This window comes from Battus philenor, unplaced genomic scaffold (genome assembly GCF_028537555.1).
Source record: "Battus philenor isolate CCGP_79_NKW_IND1 unplaced genomic scaffold, ilBatPhil1.0.hap1 SCAF_13, whole genome shotgun sequence".
Taxonomy (NCBI): Eukaryota; Metazoa; Arthropoda; class Insecta; order Lepidoptera; family Papilionidae; genus Battus; species Battus philenor.
In genome coordinates, this window is record NW_027181675.1 from 12441641 (window position 1) to 12462167 (window position 20527).

General features: G+C 31.6%; 1 protein-coding gene across 3 annotated transcripts in view; it reads left to right on the forward strand.

Annotated features, from left to right (window-relative positions):
• The first annotated feature begins 2514 nt into the window (after positions 1 to 2514).
• The window catches only part of LOC137933226 (calmodulin-like), an 82887-nt gene continuing 64874 nt past the window's right edge, over positions 2515 to 20527 (forward strand). For 2 of the 3 annotated variants that reach the window (XM_068777081.1, XM_068777084.1), the window contains exons 1-2: positions 2515 to 2604; positions 11878 to 11919. In XM_068777081.1, the coding sequence (XP_068633182.1) occupies positions 2515 to 2604; positions 11878 to 11919 (132 nt within the window). The remainder of the gene's footprint in view (positions 2605 to 11877; positions 11920 to 20527) is intronic. The other variant, XM_068777083.1, reaches the window with a different exon arrangement.

Here is a 20527-nt window from a genome sequence, read left to right on the forward strand (position 1 = left end):
TCTGAATTGATATTCGCTATATTACAGCAGGCAGTGTTATACAAATTATAATTTAAACCTAGGTTTAAAGTACAAATAATTAAATTATGTTAAATTCAAAAATTGTAAAGGAAATCTCAAAAACTACATTTTATTGCCTCTGCTTGTACTCGTAGCTTTTGATGTGTTTTTTAATGTCCCTATGTGTACGTATACATGTGACTACATGTGTGTATTTGTGCTAGCTTTTCGATTTCAAATAAATCTCCAACTCATCACTGCTTAAATATAAATCAAATCATATTTCGTTATGAATCTTTTTTGACTCCTTGAGTGGTTTATTAAGACGATTTCAACAATGCAGCTCTCTTAACGTTTTATCATTTCTTTGTAAGAAATATTTTGATACTTTGACCTCCAATTTAAGGTACACCCTTGTTGACGCTAACGAGATGGGAATTGCCCGTCCGACTACGGTACTAAGCTTCTTATAGCGCCTTCGTGTTCCTCGAGACCCGCGTAATGAGATCGACATTGCAATTTGTTCATAATCGGTTTTGTAAGGTAGAGAATAGGTTGTATTGTCTAAGGAAAGCCCCTTCGCGAGTGGATTAAATTTCACGAGCAATTTCTTTAAGGAGGCAAGCTCTTGTATTATTAATTTTCTTTACCTATTGTACGTTGTCTCGTTATTAAAAGTCTTATTCGTATTTTTTATACGTGAATAAAATATATGTTATCAATTTGTATATTTTATAACACTTTTAGCAAATAATTTTGAATCTTTAATAAAATATTCTGTGGTACTACAATCAAGCAATTTATGATACTACAACAGTACAATCAAACAAAAATAAATATTTATCAGAATCTTCTTCCTCATTTCTCCATAGTTCTCTACAATGACTGGTCCTTCGCTGCCTAAATCCAGGAACTTCTCGCGACCTGAACTATTTCGGCGGTCCACATATCCACGCCGCGTCTACCGGCTCGAAGTCATCATTCAAGAACCTTTTTTATCTGAAAATAACCCGTTAATAAATTAACATATTTAGTACTAATTTCAGAGCTAATGTTTCGCCTTATTTAATTTTTATTTAATTATTTATTTTTCCTCGTGCCATCATTTCGTACTGTACTGTTTTGGAAGAACAGCAGAGGACAGTCATGAAGATCATATTATAATAATAAAAAACTGATTCTCCATATACCTCATTCTTAGAGAACTTCAGGTTCTAAACATTTGAATATTATTATTAGATACCTTCTAGAAAGTCACAGAGGAGTTTATTTTATTCCTATATTTAAACGAATAGCGGTAAACCGTATATTTATTTCAGTGTCAACAATTCAAAAATGAAGAATTTTCGTTCGTCGATTTAGTCATGATATTTATACAATAAATTTAATTATTCATAAAATTTACAATCTAAACTATTGTAAAACTAAAAATATTACTTTCAAAGAATCATTAAATAAGTTCTACATACACATCGTTTATAACTTATATACCGATACTACGTATTTCATGCGAATATCAAATTGTTTCGTTTAGCTTAGCTTAGCTTTTTCTTTCAGCATAACACTTACAAAATGTTATTTCTATATAATTATTTCGCTTTACGAACAGGCAGTATGGTGTTTTGTTAAGTCTTTCTGTGTAATTCTGTTGTTATGAAAATTATTTTTTTTTATCGTTGCATATTACATGTACTATTAAATAACTAAGCGTTTCACATTGAATTAAACTTTCGTATGATATTTTAGTCCTGTTAAATGTGTGCACAATAACAAAAAATTACTATTCATTGCATTAAAAATACATTATCAATCATTATATTCATTAGTTAAGGATTTATGGTAAGGATTCCGAAAACAAGATGATTTTTGTTGGCTGAATCCTGTGATTTACTTGATGCAGTCTGTTTAAAAAAAGGTATTTCTTAATCATTTTATTTTCATATGTAGAACTAAGCATATCGTGGTTTAATATTTTACGAAGCAGTTATCGTTGCATGAAACGCGTTTATTATTTTCTAGAGATCATTAATTTATATTTTATTTATATACTCGTAGCTACTAAAGTTCGAAGTTAATGTCTATTGAGAGATAATTCTTCCTTTTTATCTATTTTTATTTGAATAGTATGGACTTAAACAATTTAAGACAGACATAAACATTTAACGGTTATGTTTTTAATCTACCACAAGTCTGGAAAAGTTATCATATGATAATTAGAAACAAGTGAGCAACGAAAAAGGCAATAAGTCGAAATAAGTGATCGTTATTAAGTGATAAAACATTCAATTAACATAACAAAAAGCAATTAAATTTGTCAATTTTATCTATATAATCTGTGATCATCAAATAATTTGGACTAAACTGGCTGCAGTGGAGTCTATATAATTAAATAATAAGTGCTGAACAATAAAGCTGTGGAGTAGCGAGGTGCAAAGTGTCTTCAAGCTTTTTGAAGTGAGTCACGCTGTTGTGATAAGAGTGGCATCGGAGAGGAAAACGTTTTTGAGACTTAAGATGGCGTTCGCGGCAGCACGTATGATATTGAAGGATAAAAGAAGGAAGGCTTCGAAGGAAGACTTCAGGGACCCGAGGAATAGAAGCAAGGTATAAATCTCATAATAATTTTAATTTTTTTACGAATATGAATTTATATTTACAAGTTAGAAAATTAATAACAATTTACTTTAAAGATTTCTTTGTAAAATATTATTGTTAGAAAAATGACTATGAACGAAAGTGTATTTTAATGACCTCCAGGTCGATCCGTTGGTTCGGAAATTGCTCATTAAGTTGCGTTAAGCCACGTCAAGGCCGCCTGTTACACCGTCGCTGGCTAAATTTATTAACTAAAACAAATTTTTAAAAAAGTAATTTCTTTAAGTATTTTTGTTAAATATTTTAAGAGTGCTACCATGATCAATATAGAAAAAAATATTCATTACATATATTATAACTACAATGAAACTACAACTGATCTCGACAGCTTTAATGCAAGAAAAAGTTAATTTGGTAAATTAAATTTGAAAATGATTATTGTTATATATTCTATTATTTCGTTAGTGTGTTTTAATTAATAGTGAAGATTATATTATTATATATATAGTTTTGTAGAATAGACAAACACGACTTACAATCCCTCTGTTAAATTAATTGAGTTTTAACACATGAAACGTTATCGTTTTAACTTTTTGAAGTTGTTTAGTTAAACGTCATTTGTTTATCGTAGTGTGAAAAAAAAACAGGTCGCATATAAACCAGGAGAATTGTTTTCTTAACCGGTACGAACAAACAACCATATTCAATTAATTCGTACCAATCTTGGGAAATCTTACTGTAAAAGCTGCTCGTAATTAAACCAATTTCACTAAAATATATTTTAAAATTTTGAACGCATCCTGTCGGTGTGATAGTCATCCATCATAACTTCACTTGCTTGTTCCCTAGGAGCTTTTTAGCAGTAAATAATCGCAGGCGTTAACGAATTTTGCTTTTGATGGGTTTTCATTGTTTTTGTGGGTTTTTCCATAAATACCGAGACCGCTTTTGGCTTTCTACGAACTTAATTGGAATGAATCCGTAAAGTTTGATAATGTCTTCATTTTTAAACTTAACGCTTATTCTATATTTAAGAAATATTGCCCAGTTTCGCCTTTTTATTACCTGTAATGTAAAAGAATGAGAAAGTTTTACATTTGAAGTAATAGCGGTAAGTAGATATCTATGGAAAATAAAAAAAGTTTAATTTGAATTTACCTGCAATAATTCAGCCGTATGACGTCCTTTTAGAGATAGGCCTCATCCAGGAAATACGATTTCTAATAAGACCGGTTGGAAGCGCCCTTCATCCAGTGTTTTCCGGTGACCTTTGTTAAGGTTGTTCATCAGTGCGCATCCAAGGTGCGCTTCCCACTATTGAAATAATTAAAATTTCATATTTGTATGTCCACCAACCCAAACTTAGCAGGCGAGTTGTAGTAAAAAAAAAAAATTTAAACCTCTATTCAAAAAGAGTTCAAGTTATGATTATATAACGTGTCTAATAAAATAAGTTACTGTGCAATAACCTCACTGTAATGTTTATTGTCTATCACACTTAGATTCGAACTACTTTAATATTACGTAAAGTTAAATTTTACATTTAACTTTTTACATTGAAAAATAAAATAAAATATGAGTAAGGTTTCGAATCATATGAAAAAACCAACAGTTTAACATACACACATAGTCATATTACTTGGATTTTAGATTAAAGTTCATGGTAAAGCATAATAATAAAGAGACATATTTATTTACTTATTTCTACTTTATTGTACACATACATAGAAAATAAACACAAAAAAAGAAACTACTTATATAAAGGTACAAAAGGCGGACTTATCGCTTGAGGTGATTCCTACCAAAGAACCTTTGAATGGAGATAAAAGACATTAAGGAGAGAGCAGTCTAGAATGTATATACATACATTACTATACACACAAACATATATACAAAAATACTTATGTATACTATATACTTAAAATACATGTATATTAACGTGGAAAAAGTATTACATGTCACAAAATTCCCTTCAAATAATAAATTATTTCTATAAAAAGAGATCTTATTTCCTACATATGTTAATTAAAAAGACATGTAAGATCTTTTTATCGATCCATATTAATTACTAATTAATTTACGAATCAGTACAAATGTTAAAATTAGTCATGGTGTTGTTGTGATGTTTATGTGTAGAGTATATGTGTATGCATGTTGGTTAAGCCTGTGTGCGTGTCCATCTAAATTAGTCATCAAAAATAATTAATAGTTCTTCCATTATGTTGCATGACAGTGTCAGAAGAAAATGAGTTATTTTTATTTTAACCTTGTTCAACAGCAAGTTTAAGTAAGGTTTCATGAATGTTATATATATGTTTTATATATATATATGTACACATATTTATATATGTTATATTATATATATAACAGATAGGAAAATTATAAAATGGTCTCATTAGAGCCATTATTACCTGTTTGAATGCTACGCAGCTTAAAGCGCTGCATTGTTTTCACTTGAAAACCGTGACGCAGCGCTTTTACGTTGCAAGTTTCAGGTGAAAGAACAGACAGGAATAGTAATGATAACACTATTATTACTCATTTAAGAAAAAAATGACTTTAATTTACATAGAATTAAAAAAACATGTGTATATTGTTTCTTTATAGTATAAAAAGACTTATTATAATTAATTGATATTTATCTAAATGTAGGAGTTTTTTTTGACAACATTTGTCCCGCAGTTTTCGTGTGTTCTTGCACAAATTTCGTAGCAGTCCAACCGTTACAATAAAACTGTTAAAAACCTCTTTATACATGACTAGCTTTGTAACATAAATCTATAATATTAATCATTACATATTTAAAATGTTATGCATAGATAGGTAACTAATGTTAAAGCCACAGCAACCATGTCCACAGTTGGACATAGAACTTCCACGTAGACTTTCTATTGGATGTCCATTTTCATGGCCCCCTTTACTGGGGGCGTCTCGTCCCCTTATCTTATTTTTAGGAATGGGATATTTTCATTATCTTTCCTGTTTTCACTCTCTTTCTCTTTCATCTCTCGGAATTGCTCTCTTTCTTGCTTCTTTCATTCTTCTAGACAATCGTTGTCATGTGACTTCTACCATTTTTATATTTTTAATTCCTTCTTTTCTTAGGTTTTAATTACCTTTCTATTTTAATTTTTTTTCTACCGAAGGTGTAGCATCGGTTGTTATATCCAGAGTTTTGAAATTCCATTAACCTTGACACGTAATATAAATGAAACGAAATCATTATTATACAATAATGATTTCGTTTCCATTGTGTAATTATTTGCATCGTCCAAGTCCCGGGTTCAAATTACGCAGTGTATCTGTTATGTTGTGGCGCTGGACAAATTTCCGGCGGCTGAAGGCCGTACTTCCGATCGCCGTGGCTGTCGTGTTGGAACACGCATGTGGCGGGAAATTATGTTTATTTACGTTGCTTTACTCGTGTTTGTCTCTATAAAGCAAGCTTATGTATCGCTATAAAATAAACTTATGTATTAATCTTCCAATATTGTTACAATAAAATACGCTATGTCTAATCGGTGATATTGGTAATATCACTGGTAAAATGAAATGCAAAACTAAATTTAGAATTGTTTTCAGCCATATTTTTTCATTCAGCTGTAGACTATCGACAGCTGGATCCAGGTCTCAACTATAGATTTCCAATAGGACAGGCTTAGAATGGCCAGCAACATCTTCTGAAGACCTTCCCATGGTCGACTTTCCACCATGTGGTAAGATATCCGCTGTCCGTAGTCTTCTCTCCAGAATCTCGAGGCTCGAGCCGCCATCATACAAGTTTCTTTTCGTACATTCTAATTATACATTGTTAAGTTAAAATAATTTAAATCATTACGAAGTCCATGAGAATATTTTTATAACTTTAAAAAAAATCTGTAAATAAAGTTTAATTTTTTTGTACTTATAATATTATTTGATAAACTTGAACAACACGATTGTGTTTCTCTTGCAAACTGAAGGTGGGTTACATAAGTTGTCTTCCACACATTCCCTTTTAACTCATACGTTCTACCTTTAAGGTATCTCAAATCAGATATTTAAAGCAAGTAAACAATCTTCCTTTGTAAAATTTCATAGAAGTAATCAATAAAAATTGCAGTTAACACGGAATCTAACTTCACAGAAGCCATAAGAAAATTTGCTGTTTCATTTCAATAACTTCTGCTAATAATAACAACAAAAAATGCCTATTTTTTGTTAAATTAGTTCCTTAAACTTTATTAATCATATATATTAGTTAACAAAGTAACACCGGCAATATTTAAAACATTTTAACTCCTTTTTATATCTTTTAAATTCATAATTATTCGTCATGGTCTGTAATCAGATAGTGTAGTGATATGTGGACTATTTAATTTTTTAAATCTTATATAAAAATATTTTCCGTTAACATATTAATTTTTGGTTTACGTAGGGTCCAGTGAACTGATACCAACTGTAAATTTAGAAAATAACAAAGATTTAACAAATGTCTGAAATTAACTCGCATTTTTAAAATAATCAATATCTAAAAATAACAGGGAATTTAGACGATGTTAAAATAAAAATAAAAATTCTAAAATAGTTAAGACCTAAAACATTTGAAATACAGATGCGATATTAATTAAAACTTTAGACTGTAACAAATTTTGTCATAAGGATCCAACGTTTTTTATGACGTAAAACGGTATCAATTTAAAATGACACTGCAAAATTTAGTATAACTAAAACTTGAAAAAGATTAAAAATTTAAGTGTAATATTGGCTGATGACATATTTTAAATAAGGAACCGAAATGAACAGCTTACACTAAAATGACAAATTTAAAAAAAAAAAAAAACATCCTTATAATGCTCACTGTTTACGAATACATTAAAATTTTATAACACAAAAGTCAGATTTAAAGAGTAAGAAAACTCTTTAAATAAAAGTGGGTCTTATTTTGATATATTTTCTTTTAAAGCCTATTGTTGATATATATGATATTACTAATATTATTTCGGTGATTATTACACACTTCGGACACAACACGGTCTCTGAAGATCTTCCTTTGATCGACAGCGTTATCTTGAGGACTCTTTCTTTACTTTGGGTCGATGGTTTGTCGTTATTTACTCCTATCAATAACCAACTTGCTTATATTCAGTATTATATCTGTTTATGTTAATGTTGCTAGCACAGAGATTTTTGCACTTTCATCTGAAATGTGTTCGCGAAACTGAAGAGTCCCAGAAATTAAAAAATGAAACTAGTCCGATTTCGTCAGTTGAAATGTTTGCACTAAGAGAGACTATACGCGTATGGGTGTACAAGGAAATGAACTTGTATGATGCGAGGAGATGAGTATGTAAGAGAGTGAGTAGTACTCTTCGATCAAAGATGAGATACGGTGCCTATCTTGGATCGCATTTGCCAAGGAAGGAGGCGCAGACGAAATCCGCTGTCAACGAAAATGAAGCGGTTTGCGAACTATGTGGTGCTTGACTTTAGAACACCGCATTCGTATGAGTGTGAAGTTTCATGAGTAGAGTCGTTGTTATTACTCCACCCTCAATAATTAGTTTCTAACAATGACAGTTGTTTACAAAATATGTCTCATTTGATAGAAGCCACAAATATCGCCACAACGATCAGTCCTGCACTCCCCACATCCAGCGACTTTATATAACTAGAGTCTACCTACACCACGTCTACCATGGCAAAATATGTATGTTAATATATCTATTATACAACAAGAAATTTTCAATATTTTTTTTATAAAATATATACATTGTTGAAATTAAAAAAAATTAAAGTATTGTTCGAAGAAAAGAGTATTAATATAAAACAAAAACTTTGTAGAAAAAAATTTATCTCCGCTGTGTGAATACAATCCGAGTTTTCAGCCCATTGGATTTTGTCGCTCTCCGCTCCGATAGCGCTCGCTGCGTTTCCGGATAAAATGTGGCGAGTGTATTCAACGGTGGCGGTTATTGTTTGCGATGACTACGGCAACGCAGAACTTTATTTCCCCTTTTTAATTGTTCGGATATTGAACGCACTACGTCCCTGAATGTACGTTGTGAACACTCGATAACAGTGTAATATCGCATAGAGTATATACCTTCATATGGGATCTATATTCAGAAAATCATAGGTACCTTCAGGTTTATTTGACGTCATAAATCGGAATTATAAATTCCTGTGCTTTATAAATTTGACATTATTTCAAAAAACCTTTTAAAGTACATGTCTAATGCATTGTTAGTATATCAGAAAGTATAATATTGATATCAATTAGGCGTCATCAATATAGTGTTGGTAATAGAATATGAATTAAAATAAACAGAGCAGTGGTAGTCCAACGGTAGAAGACTTTGTATCGTGGGTCACAGGTTCGGTTCCAGGGATACAATTTTAAATAATTCATAATTTTTGCATTAATTATAAGGGATTTGTACAGCCTTCAAACAAGTTTTCAGAAGATGGGCAGCAACGTCTTTCGCTTGCCATAATATAATAATGCGATTGCTAACCTGCCTGAAAAGCCTGGCAATTGTTATATGCGCCCATAGATATCTTTGAATTAATCCTTGTGTGACAGTGGACGTCTTTAGGCCGAAACGACGAAACTACTTTCTCAATTAAAGGTGTAAAAAAAGAACAAATTAAAAAGAAAGTAAACTATCTATTGACACCAAAAACTACTTTTCTTAATTTTTAACCAAAAAAGGGGATTGGAATGTTTTAGGTACAATTTCATAGCCTATTACAATTATTAATAGTTCTTCCATTTAACGACTCGTATATATAGTATAGATATATACAATCATAATTTACTCACATATTTTAAGCTCTTAATCATGAATAAAACATTATCACCTTTATCAAATCATGGTAGCACTGCAAAATATTAAAACGTTAAGCGAAATTATGATTCTAGCGCGATAATTCACTTTTGATAATAAGCAAACAATTGATAGACTCTTTTTTAAAAAAAATACCCAAATTTGCATTAGTTTTGACAGAAATATTTCTCAGAAACTAATGTATAGTTATTTTTACTATATTTTAATTTCATACAATTTATGAACATTTAATAACAGGAAAAAGACAAGGCGAAGAAGGAGTTTGTGTAATGGTAAGTGGTGTGAAGTATTAGTGATATTCCGGGCTTCGTTCTAAAGATGTTTTGTAATCAATACTGATATCTATGTCCATTTACTCAATGTTCTTTTCAGGTTGCAGTGTGTTTAAGATATTATAAGCACTAATTTATAATTAAATCCTAGGAAATCAACAGGCCAGTGTGTCCTTACCCTGTGAACATGTGCCTCTAGCAAACGATCGGTGTGGCTGAATGTCTTGGGATATGCTTTTAATGTTTAACCTGATTGCTTTCATTTAAGTTTGAAACACAATCACGTAGCAAAAGCAGCTGGAACGGTGAGAATGTGTATAAAATCTTTCGGTCTTATTAATTGGACTGATTTTCCAACAAGGATTTAAAATTAATAGGAATTTTGGGCAATTCGAAATAGAAAACCAATTTTCAAAATTAAATGAATATTAAAGAAAACGAAACAGACTATTAGGTTTGGATGGCAACAAATTATAAAGAAATTATCTTAAACTTTAAACGATCACAAATTGGAATTAAGAATTCGAAAAAATATTCATTTGGAATAAACATATGAAATATACTAGGTACTTACATGATAATAAATTTGAAAAGGATACCGAAATCAATTGTGACTAGATCTTCTTAAATTTTATGATCTGAAAACAAATTTGAAATAGGAATCCGGAACTAATCTTGAAATTAGATCGTAACAAATTTGAAATTAGAACTCAAAATTAACTGATGCTTTCGTATTAAAACTATTTCTATTGGTCAACTTATTTGAAAGCAATCATAGTGCTCTTTACAATAGCTATTGCAAATACTTTAAATTATTATTTTTGTGTAAAATATACAAAGTAAAGACGCACTTGCGATGGTTGCAGACTTCTCTATTGCTTTTCTCTGGCAAAGTAAATGTTATTTTACTCACTGTTTCCCAATCTCTTCGTATTTCAGAACACTTTGGACAAATGCTTGCCTAATTGATTTTGTTTTTGTGACATTGGAGTTACATCCGAGTAAAAAGTATAATCTGAATTAAATCTGCATTTTCACTCTTTTTTAATCTATATTTTTAATTTGAAATTGTTTTTTTTATCAACCCTATTGTAAACAATTACGTACATTAAAAAGCAACTCGTATATAACTCCAAATAAATGTGCATATATCACATGACTGACTGTTTTATGTATACCAGACCAACAAGGTAGATATGCTGGATAGATCACAAACTATTCTTCCTGTCTATAAGCACCTTATACTCTTTATCTGTACACTATTTAATTCAATTAAATAGAATAAACTCACACAGTAGTCCACATTCTTAGCTTTTATTTTGATTTATTTTCAGATAAATAATTTTTGTTATAAATTTGTTAACAACCTGCATTTGTAATTTCTAATCTACTATTATATATGCAATTTTGAAATATTACTGAATGTCATAATTAATAACTTTATGCCCAGGCTACATTAAGACGACATATAATGTTCTTGCTATCAAATACCATATATATATACATATATACTTCATTTTGCATAATATCGAAAATTTGGAACGGAGTTTAATAACAACTTTATACAATGACAACTGTGCGACTAATTCCGAAATATGGAGCAGTCCTTACCTATAAAAGTTAATTTTAAACCAAGAAACAATTTGTTAAAAGAATTATTTATGGGACATAAATGGGACAGTAATCAACTCACATTATCTGTATCTTGTAATCCAAAAACGTTTTTTCTTGACAATTATAGTACCTTCTATGTTCACCTATTTCCTTGTATTATTATTATTATTGTATTTAGTTGTATATTTTTTCTTTATTTAACGATATTAATACTTATACCTGGAAAGTTTACAATTTTAATTAAAAATATTTTTATGTGATGTTAACATCAGATACAAGAGTGCTCAACAAGGTTATATTAAATTAAAACAAAATCAAATCAGTAATTAGACACAAATAATTTTTTAATAAATAGAGTAATTAAAAAAATAACGGAAAAGAAATAATAGCACAACAATAAAGACTTTTATCACGAAGCATTTCCGAATGAATGCAAAAGAAACATAAGCATATTTAAACAGAATTACATGTGTATAGATGAACACAAACAGCATGTCAATCTTCTTGGTCGCTGTGACTTGAGCTATGTGTGCTTGGTGTATAGGAACAAATGTTTCTTCTTACAGGCTCGGAGCGCTAGCACCAGTAGCTTTAGGAGTGTAAGTCAGGTAATGAGAGTATGTATAGATGCTTCTACACTCCAGACCATTACCATCGTCTATTTGATTTGGTTGGTTGTTTTGTCGGCAATGATTTATGTTACCATTATAATAATATGAAAAGCGAGTATTATTTAGCTGATTTTTATAAAATAATTTACTTGGAAGAATGAGAAATTATCGAAAATTTCGCCAAAGTTTGAACATATATTTGTCTAATGACATAAAACATTGCCAAAGGGTTTTGTCATGAGTCATTTGCGGTTTTTTATTGTAGTTTTTTTAGCAGTAGACGCATCATTATCAGCCGTAGATGATCAACTAGCAGAAGGTAAGGTACATGTGAATTTGGGTCGTATATACGACTTTAATCTTCAAAACGAACAAATAAAAAAAATCTACGAAAATCAATTAATTTATTAATGTGAAAAAATAATGTTAAAAAATCTAACACATTTAAAACATGTTAAATTATTCATACAGAATATTTCTGAAGAAAAATAGCCCGTAATAAATAGATTCTCTCATATAAAGATAACACATAAATTCATGATTAACATTACATTTATTTTTACCCTATTCTTAAGCGGGTTAAAATTTTAACCTTTATTAGAAGTAGTTTTTCTTTTCAACATTACATACATTCACGTTGATGAAAAAATTTCAACCGTTCCATTTTTAGATGCTGCATGATAATCTTTATAATAATTACTTAAGATTTTTTAGTAATAAACTGTATTTAAGTTCTGCAATGAATACTTTATATATATCGGTAACTTTAAAGGTTACATATTAACTAATAAAACTTAAGTTAAAAGTGGGGTAACAACTATTTATTATTTATATTTATATTGTTCTGTGGTAATATAGATTAAAACCATCGCTTTTTGTTACTCTGTTATAATTAAAGAAATCCACAAATTCGCATACGTATATTCACAAAAAAATCTACCCATCAATCACAGTACATGTTCTTTGTACTTATTACGTTTATCCGCCTTTAGCGGGTGAAGGAAGGCTGAAGGCTTACCAACCGTGTACGTTTTTCTTCTTACTTTTGTCGCGGGGAAGATAATAGATACGAGTGATCGATGTTGTGTATATTATAGATATATAGATTCTATTTGAAATCGTGTTGTATTTTCAATTTTAAACTGAACGCAACGGTAACGACCGTCTCACTGACGGCGTTCAAATTCAAATCGATGTTCGAATTTTAATTCGAATGCATAAAAATAATTAAACTTTAAAAAGTATTGTGGCCGTAGTGGACAGTAACATGAAACGTAATTACGTGAACGATACACATTATTATAATGTCTTCGAAAATTGATAAGGAATTAGACTATTTTATAGTTCTGTGTTATATATATTCACGAACAAAGTAAATATTTGAAGCAAAGGCATTTTTGTTTATAAAAACTGTCTTAATATTATGGTATTAACGGCCAAAATCGATCCAGAATCATCAAAAAAACTTTCGCTGTAGCAAATTAAATTATCATTTCTTCATCCGATTAATGTATTACGTGTATCTATGGTTTATTGTTCGAATATTAGTGAAAATATTTATTGGATTTAATATCATGAATCTTGATATCTTACCTTTGGAATATTATCGAATGTTAACAAGGCTTTTACAATAGGATTGCAGATAATGATTAGAATTCTTCATATATTAGATTATAAAAAATGTCAAATACGAATGTGTGCTACGGATTACACTGCAAATGTCGTTATAGGAGGACGCACGCCTAAAAAATTATGTGTTCGCCTCCAGGCTATCTGAGTGTTAATTAAAAATGCAATTTTAAATACTTTTCAAAGATATAGACCAGCTGAATTTATCTCAACTATTTACAATTCGGGGATATTTATCTTATGAACAGATAACTAGAACTTGGAGTCAATAAAAAGTATAATATTTGAACTAAGATTTTGGTAATGAAATATGTAAACATTAAAAATCTAAGAAAGACACGGCTACCATTAGGTAAAGGTATCATATTGATAAAAATCAACAGACTGCGATCCCATCTTAACTTCCCAAGCGTAAAACGTAACGGACTTATATAAACTTCGTCCTTTGACCTACAAACCTGCTTTCGTAAACGAGAGAAGTCAAATATCTTGACAGTTAATTTAATTTATGTCATTATATTAATCTTCTTTGTATTTGATTCATTATGAAATAAAATCTTTGTTAAAATTCTTTTATTAATTATTAATCCATTTTAGATATGTAACTAGTCTAGACTTTATAGGTAGACTCAGTCGGTCAACGCGCTTAATAGAGGTGATGAGCTTTGTTTGGGATTTTTCTACGACTTTGAAATGAGGAGATTAGACTAACGGAAGTTACTGTCATAGTTATATACATACAAGTCGAAGTGACAGTAAACAGGCCATATAGCACGCAGAACAAATTGCGGCAAAAGCGTTTAGAGTCGTAAGTTCTAGAAAGAAGACATCCACCCTTAAGGTAAAACAATGACTGTATTAAGATAGTCGCAAGATACTGGGGTCAGGCCGCTTCCAACCGATCCCATTGGAAATCCCTAAAGAAAACCTATCTCTAGCTGTGGATGACCTTCGGCTGAAATAATGTTGTTAATAATTTATTAAAATACATCCAAAAGTTTAAACAACCTATGAAGGTCCTAACAAAGTCTAGTGACTATAAACTTCATTTTTAACTTTACGATTCATGTTTATTTTAAATACATTGGAAAAATTTTCCAAAGCAATGGTTTATGATAAATTTATATAATTACCATTTTACTGATGTCATACGGATGTACCATGATGAAACAGCGGTGACGTCTTCTAGACGGTAACTTTTCTTATTTTGAAGAACTTTGAAACGTATGGTACTGAGAGACTGTGTTTAACACTAATCGGTATAACATAACTCCTGAAGATGCCGTGTGTAGGGGTGAAATACGCGTTGAGTGATTTAACGGTGGTTGTAGTGTGATTCGCATTGTTTGCCGCATGCCAAATTAATAGCGGGCTGGCGGGCGAAGCACTTTGTTGCACGACTACGACTGCATGTGCAGAAGTGGCTAAATATTGGTCCTTTTCTTACTTAGGATGGACTTCGGTAAAATAACGCCGAATTCCATTAAAAAAAAGTATGGAGAGACCTTACAGTATTCTGGGAAAGAAATATACCTACAGATCACACGAGTAAAGTGAACACGTACACGAATACGAAACAAATAGAAATAAAGTCTAGGTTGGGCAGTGGTAGCTCAACGAACGTAGGTTGTGAGTTCGATTTCCGGGATACAATCTTATATAATTCACACTTTGTGCATTAATTATATAGTATTGCCACTGCTCATAAACAAATTTCCATAGGATGGCCAGCGGCGTTCTTTACGTACCATAATACCACACTGCGATAGCCTACCCGTTTGGTGGCGTTTATGGTATATCGCCTCCTCGACACATATAGATATCTTTGAGGAAGGTAAGGAAGTGAATTTGTATATGACCGTGGTAAGAGTGAGAGGTCTAATAAAAATCCCTGCATAACATTTTCAAGATTTTAACTTCAACTGATTGAAGTAGTTCCAAAGCATCTTTAGTAACTTTTAAAATTTGGTTAGGTAGCGAGAGGAGTCTGATAGGTGAACTGTAACACACAAAGAGGCTTACTTACACCTACTACGTGGGTCTTCAATCCCAACCACCATATCTGGCCCCTCTTCCTACAATGCAATGTACCCGATATCCGTACGGTAAGTTTAATAATGAGAAGTTACGTCTCATATAGATATATTGTATATGAAAATAAGCCCTCATTTATATCTACTCATAAAAAAGAGAAAGGGTCTAAGATGGTATTTTATCTCAGTTTGATCTGATGGCAATTGATACATTTAAATATTATATTTTGTTTTCTAATCCCGAATTACGGTGCAGGAGTCTAAAATCTATGAATGAAGTTAAGTATTTTTCTTTTAAGCATGATTATTACTACAGAGATAGTTAATGTATCTGATTTTTAATTTAAAATTCCAGTTTGCACACGATTTTGTTGGAAAAATGTTCGCTCAAATAGGCAGCTTTAATTTTCTCCAGTATAAAGGTTGGACCTGATTAACTATTCACAATGCCTACGCAATTGTTTCCTTTTCTCCGTCTCACGGATCCAGATCTGTGCTTATTTCGCATTTGTGAAATTCGTTTTCCTCTAATTTTCACACGTTTTACCTCCGACGGCTTTATTTGACCTAAAGATACTTCCTTTTTATTAGTGATTACAGGTGATTCTGTGTGAAGATTGATTCAGTGGAAAGAACAAAAATACATTAGGGGGACCGGAAAGTAATGCAATTTCTATTGACATGTTTTACAGAAAAAACAATTGCTTTTTAAAGCTCCGGCATTGACAATTTGTATACTAGATGACAAAAGGTTGTTGATAACAAAGGTGAATACATTATTGATTGGAAATAAAACCTTGTTAAAAATGTAGTCGTGTGAATTTAACTCAAGAAAATGACATTACTTTCCGGTCCCCCTAATATATACTACGCGCTATGTGATTGGAAATTGGTGTTACAGCTCACACACACCCACATTTTTCATTTTGTTAGTATGTGTCGACTGAGAAGCTGCTCAGTCTTTATATTTCAACTCGAAATTGCCAGCTCTTGAAATTTTTTTTAAATAATTGCTGACGGTCCTATCAGTACGACTTAAAATACCCGTTTGCACAAGAGCCTTTTTTAAATCAATAAAGCATAACATGACACAAATGCGTCTTTTAGTTGACCATATTAAACGGTGAAGAAAATTTCGAAAAGAAATTTCACCAACGAAACGTGATTTAAAAGAGCACTGACAAGAGCTGATTCTATAAACGGCAAATGTTTACAAAAACTCAGCCAATGTCAAAGTAATCACTTTATACAGGATGATTAAAATATGTTTAAAAGCCTTAAAGCTGAAAAGATTTTTGCCGACAAACGTGCTGTATATTGATTCTCTTAAAGGTTTTACACCTATAACCAAACAACCTATAGTTACAGGATGTTGTATTACAAAATCTGGTAAAAAATAGACTGTACTGTTATGCGGGACAAGGCAGAAAAGTTAAAAAATAATATTTCGTTCCAAATTTTCGATAAAGACATAATTAATGCTGGATTAGGATTTGGGCGGCCCGAATTCCGCTTAAGTATAATCCATCCGTGTAAGCAGGGCTGCATACATTCATAGGGGTGTCGTCGGTCGAGAATAACATGATAAACAAAAATAAATATGTATATTATTTTCTAACACACATTGCTATTGAATTTATGTGATCAAAGACAATCTGAGACGTTGTGATGACATATCATCTTTGACTAATTAGAAAAATAAAATAATAAAAATTATTAAAAAAAACATGTTCATTCCTTAGGATAGTAAATAGTCTCCGAATGTTATGAGAAATGAGCTACCAAAAGTTTGGTCCCTGACTTGTACGTCATGGATAAAGGGCAAAAAACCTTAATACACCTATACCTCGCTTTGCGCCGTTTCGTTAAGAGTTTTTTTGAAGATGCGTCGCTGCTTGATTAGTACTAATTTTCACTGTGCGTCGTTAGATTTTCGAGGTTGCGTTATTTGGGGTTCGAGTCTTTAATATTTTTTGGAAATTTCCTTTTTTTTTCAAAAGATGGCAACACTTTTGTTTCTAATTGCGCCATGCCATCAAAACTCGTGGATTCCCTTTCTAACTAAAAATCAACGCAATTTTAATACAGTTTTATTTTCACTTTCTTTTGCAATTTTTGGAGTTTAATTTCAATTACGTAGTGTGTTGTAATTTAGTGTCTTGTGCTTTTTTTAAAAGAGAATAATAAATTTATTTAAATTTTAACGTGTTGTTTCTGGTTACAAAAAAGGTATATATTATTCCAATTTATTTATTGGCAGAGTTATATGTTATATATTATTTTTGTTTTTTAAATGTTTACTTTGTTCAAATTTCTTTTTAAAAAGTAGAATTTTCGTAACCCTGGAAACAATCTTCGATCTTTACATGGTTCGCTATAGAAAATCTTAATTCACTTTGCGGCGTTTCAATTTGCGTCGTGTTTTTTTGGAACGCAACCACGACGCAAAGTGAGGTATTGGTGTATATAACATAAACGAAAATCATCATTGTTATTTTATCCATAGGAAGTCCACTACTAGATATAGGCTTCTTCATAGATTTCTAATAGGACCGGTTAGAAACAGCCTGCATCTTGCGTCTTCCAAAGATCTTAACAAAGTAAATTGTCCACCTTGCTGGTCCGTGATTGCCACCTTAAAAACCTTAAGGCCTTTTAGTTCTGCGCGCTTTGTGGCCTGTCAAGTGCCACTTAAATTAGCCAGTTTATTTCTTTGGTCTAATAATCTCCTCATATCTGTTTCTTTTATTGGATTTCGCAGAGAAAGCTTACGCATAACCCTTTACAGTGGTCCATTGGAAGTTAAATAAGAATAGTGAACAATAATTACAAGCCCTTCGTATTAAATAACACGTACATGCGGAAACGTTATCAGGTAATATATTATACGTAATCTACGGTTCGCTTTCAGAGAAAGACGTAGACCCACGTATGTTTACCCGTAATCCTTAGCCTCGGTAAATTTCCATTTCTCTACCTCAGTGTAAACACCCCGGTTACAACTACAGCGTAAGCGAAGAAATAAGATGCAATGTTTGTAATATTTTAACAAGTGAAACAGAATTTTCATTTTTCCATTTAATCATGAAATCCTTTCTGTTTGTGGATATATTTTTTTTACTTTTAAAGTGATATTTGCTAATATACATACATTGATATAATTGTCCACTGACAAGGTGGATAAACTAACTTGTTAAGTGCGTTGACAAAAAGCCTGGATGCAAGCGGCTTCTGATTAGAACTTATAAATCTATAGATGAAGCCTATACTCATTAGGGACAATAAGTTTAAATTTTTAGTTGAGTTATCTTAAAACCTCTTTTTCTTGTAATATAACAAAAAATATTAATAACATAAAAAAATGTTATTGAAGAAATTTAAAAACACTTAAGTTTTCAAGATATATATGTCGGAGAAATAGTCTTAGTAGGTTTTTTTTAGTTTTTAACAACGCTGAAAACATAAGTTATTTTAAACTGTCTAACCTTGGTAATACCTTTTTAATAATCTGGTGTTTATAATAATAAGTTTAGAACAATTATCTGATCCGATATGTAATCTGACAACGCGATCACGACGACAGGACAACCTGAAAAGTCACATCTCCCCGCGTGTATTAGCGACAACGTAACCAAAGTAGAAATGAATAACATATAGTTAAGAATATTTATATCCTTGGTCAAACTAACCGTGACAGTTTACTCAGAGGTATCAAAAGGTTCCTTACGGACTAAATAAAATTAAAACCTTAATCGTCATCTTAGGCTTTCGCTAAAGATATCTAGGGAGAAATACCATGGTCGCAACGGCAGACAGACCAGCGACTGCAGTGTGGTATTATGGTACGCAGAGAACGCTGCTGCCCATCCTGTGAAAACTTATACCTTTTGTTTTTACAAACTTTTATATTGACGCCTATACTTAATGTAATCTGATTACAATGGGCGGTGTTAAACCAGCGGATTGGGGCTTGCGATTGTAGATCGCGCGTTCGATTGGCGGGTTAAAATCTTATATAATTCACACTTTGTGCATTAATTATTTAAGACTGTCACTGCTCACAAACAAGTTTTTATTACACCACACTGCGATCGCTAACTCGCCTGTCCAGCGTGGCGGTTAAGGTATATCCCTCCCTATATCTTTGAGGGAGGCCTATGCCTTGCAGTAGGCAGTTATTACTGAAAATGAAAATGATTAAGTTAATAAATATTTTATTATCCCTCCAGAGTGACAAGGAAGATCCAATTCGATGAACTTCAGAGGTATCTCAAGGCATACTACTGTAGAGTAATGCTGCTGCAATTTACACGATGATGGTCCTTGAAAGAGCTATTTAAGCTATTTAAAATTTATGTTCTAAAACGTCTTAAAGGAAAAAAATGTTGCTCATTATTATGTGTAAGAATGTACTCATGAACATTGTGTGACAAAGTGAGACGGAACATGTTTTGTGTAATTGAATTTAGACTATCGATTTGACAAATATACGCATATATAAATATAGACAACGTATATGCTATCTAATAGATTCAAGCGTTACTTTGCGGAAGTTCATCCTAACTAAGAAAGGGACATATATAGCTACTTCCGCTATGCAGCAGTAGTCGTGCAATGAAGTGCACCGCCCGCCATCCTGACGATAAATACGTTGTAAATAATGCGAAACACAACTACGACCGTTAATCTACTCTACATATGTTTCATTCCTCCACGGGGTACTCTCAGATGTTAGACCGACCAGTGCCAAACACCGAGTCCAAAGAAAGACTCGGTGGTTAACGTGGTGTACAAAAAAATCCATAATCAATTTCAGATTCACCATTGGAGAGATTTAAAACCAATCTTAAATAAATATTAGTAAAAAAATTATGTTATTCTATCCAAATATACTATACTGATGTTAATGAGTGGAAATAAATGTTGTTGATACCTATTCAGGA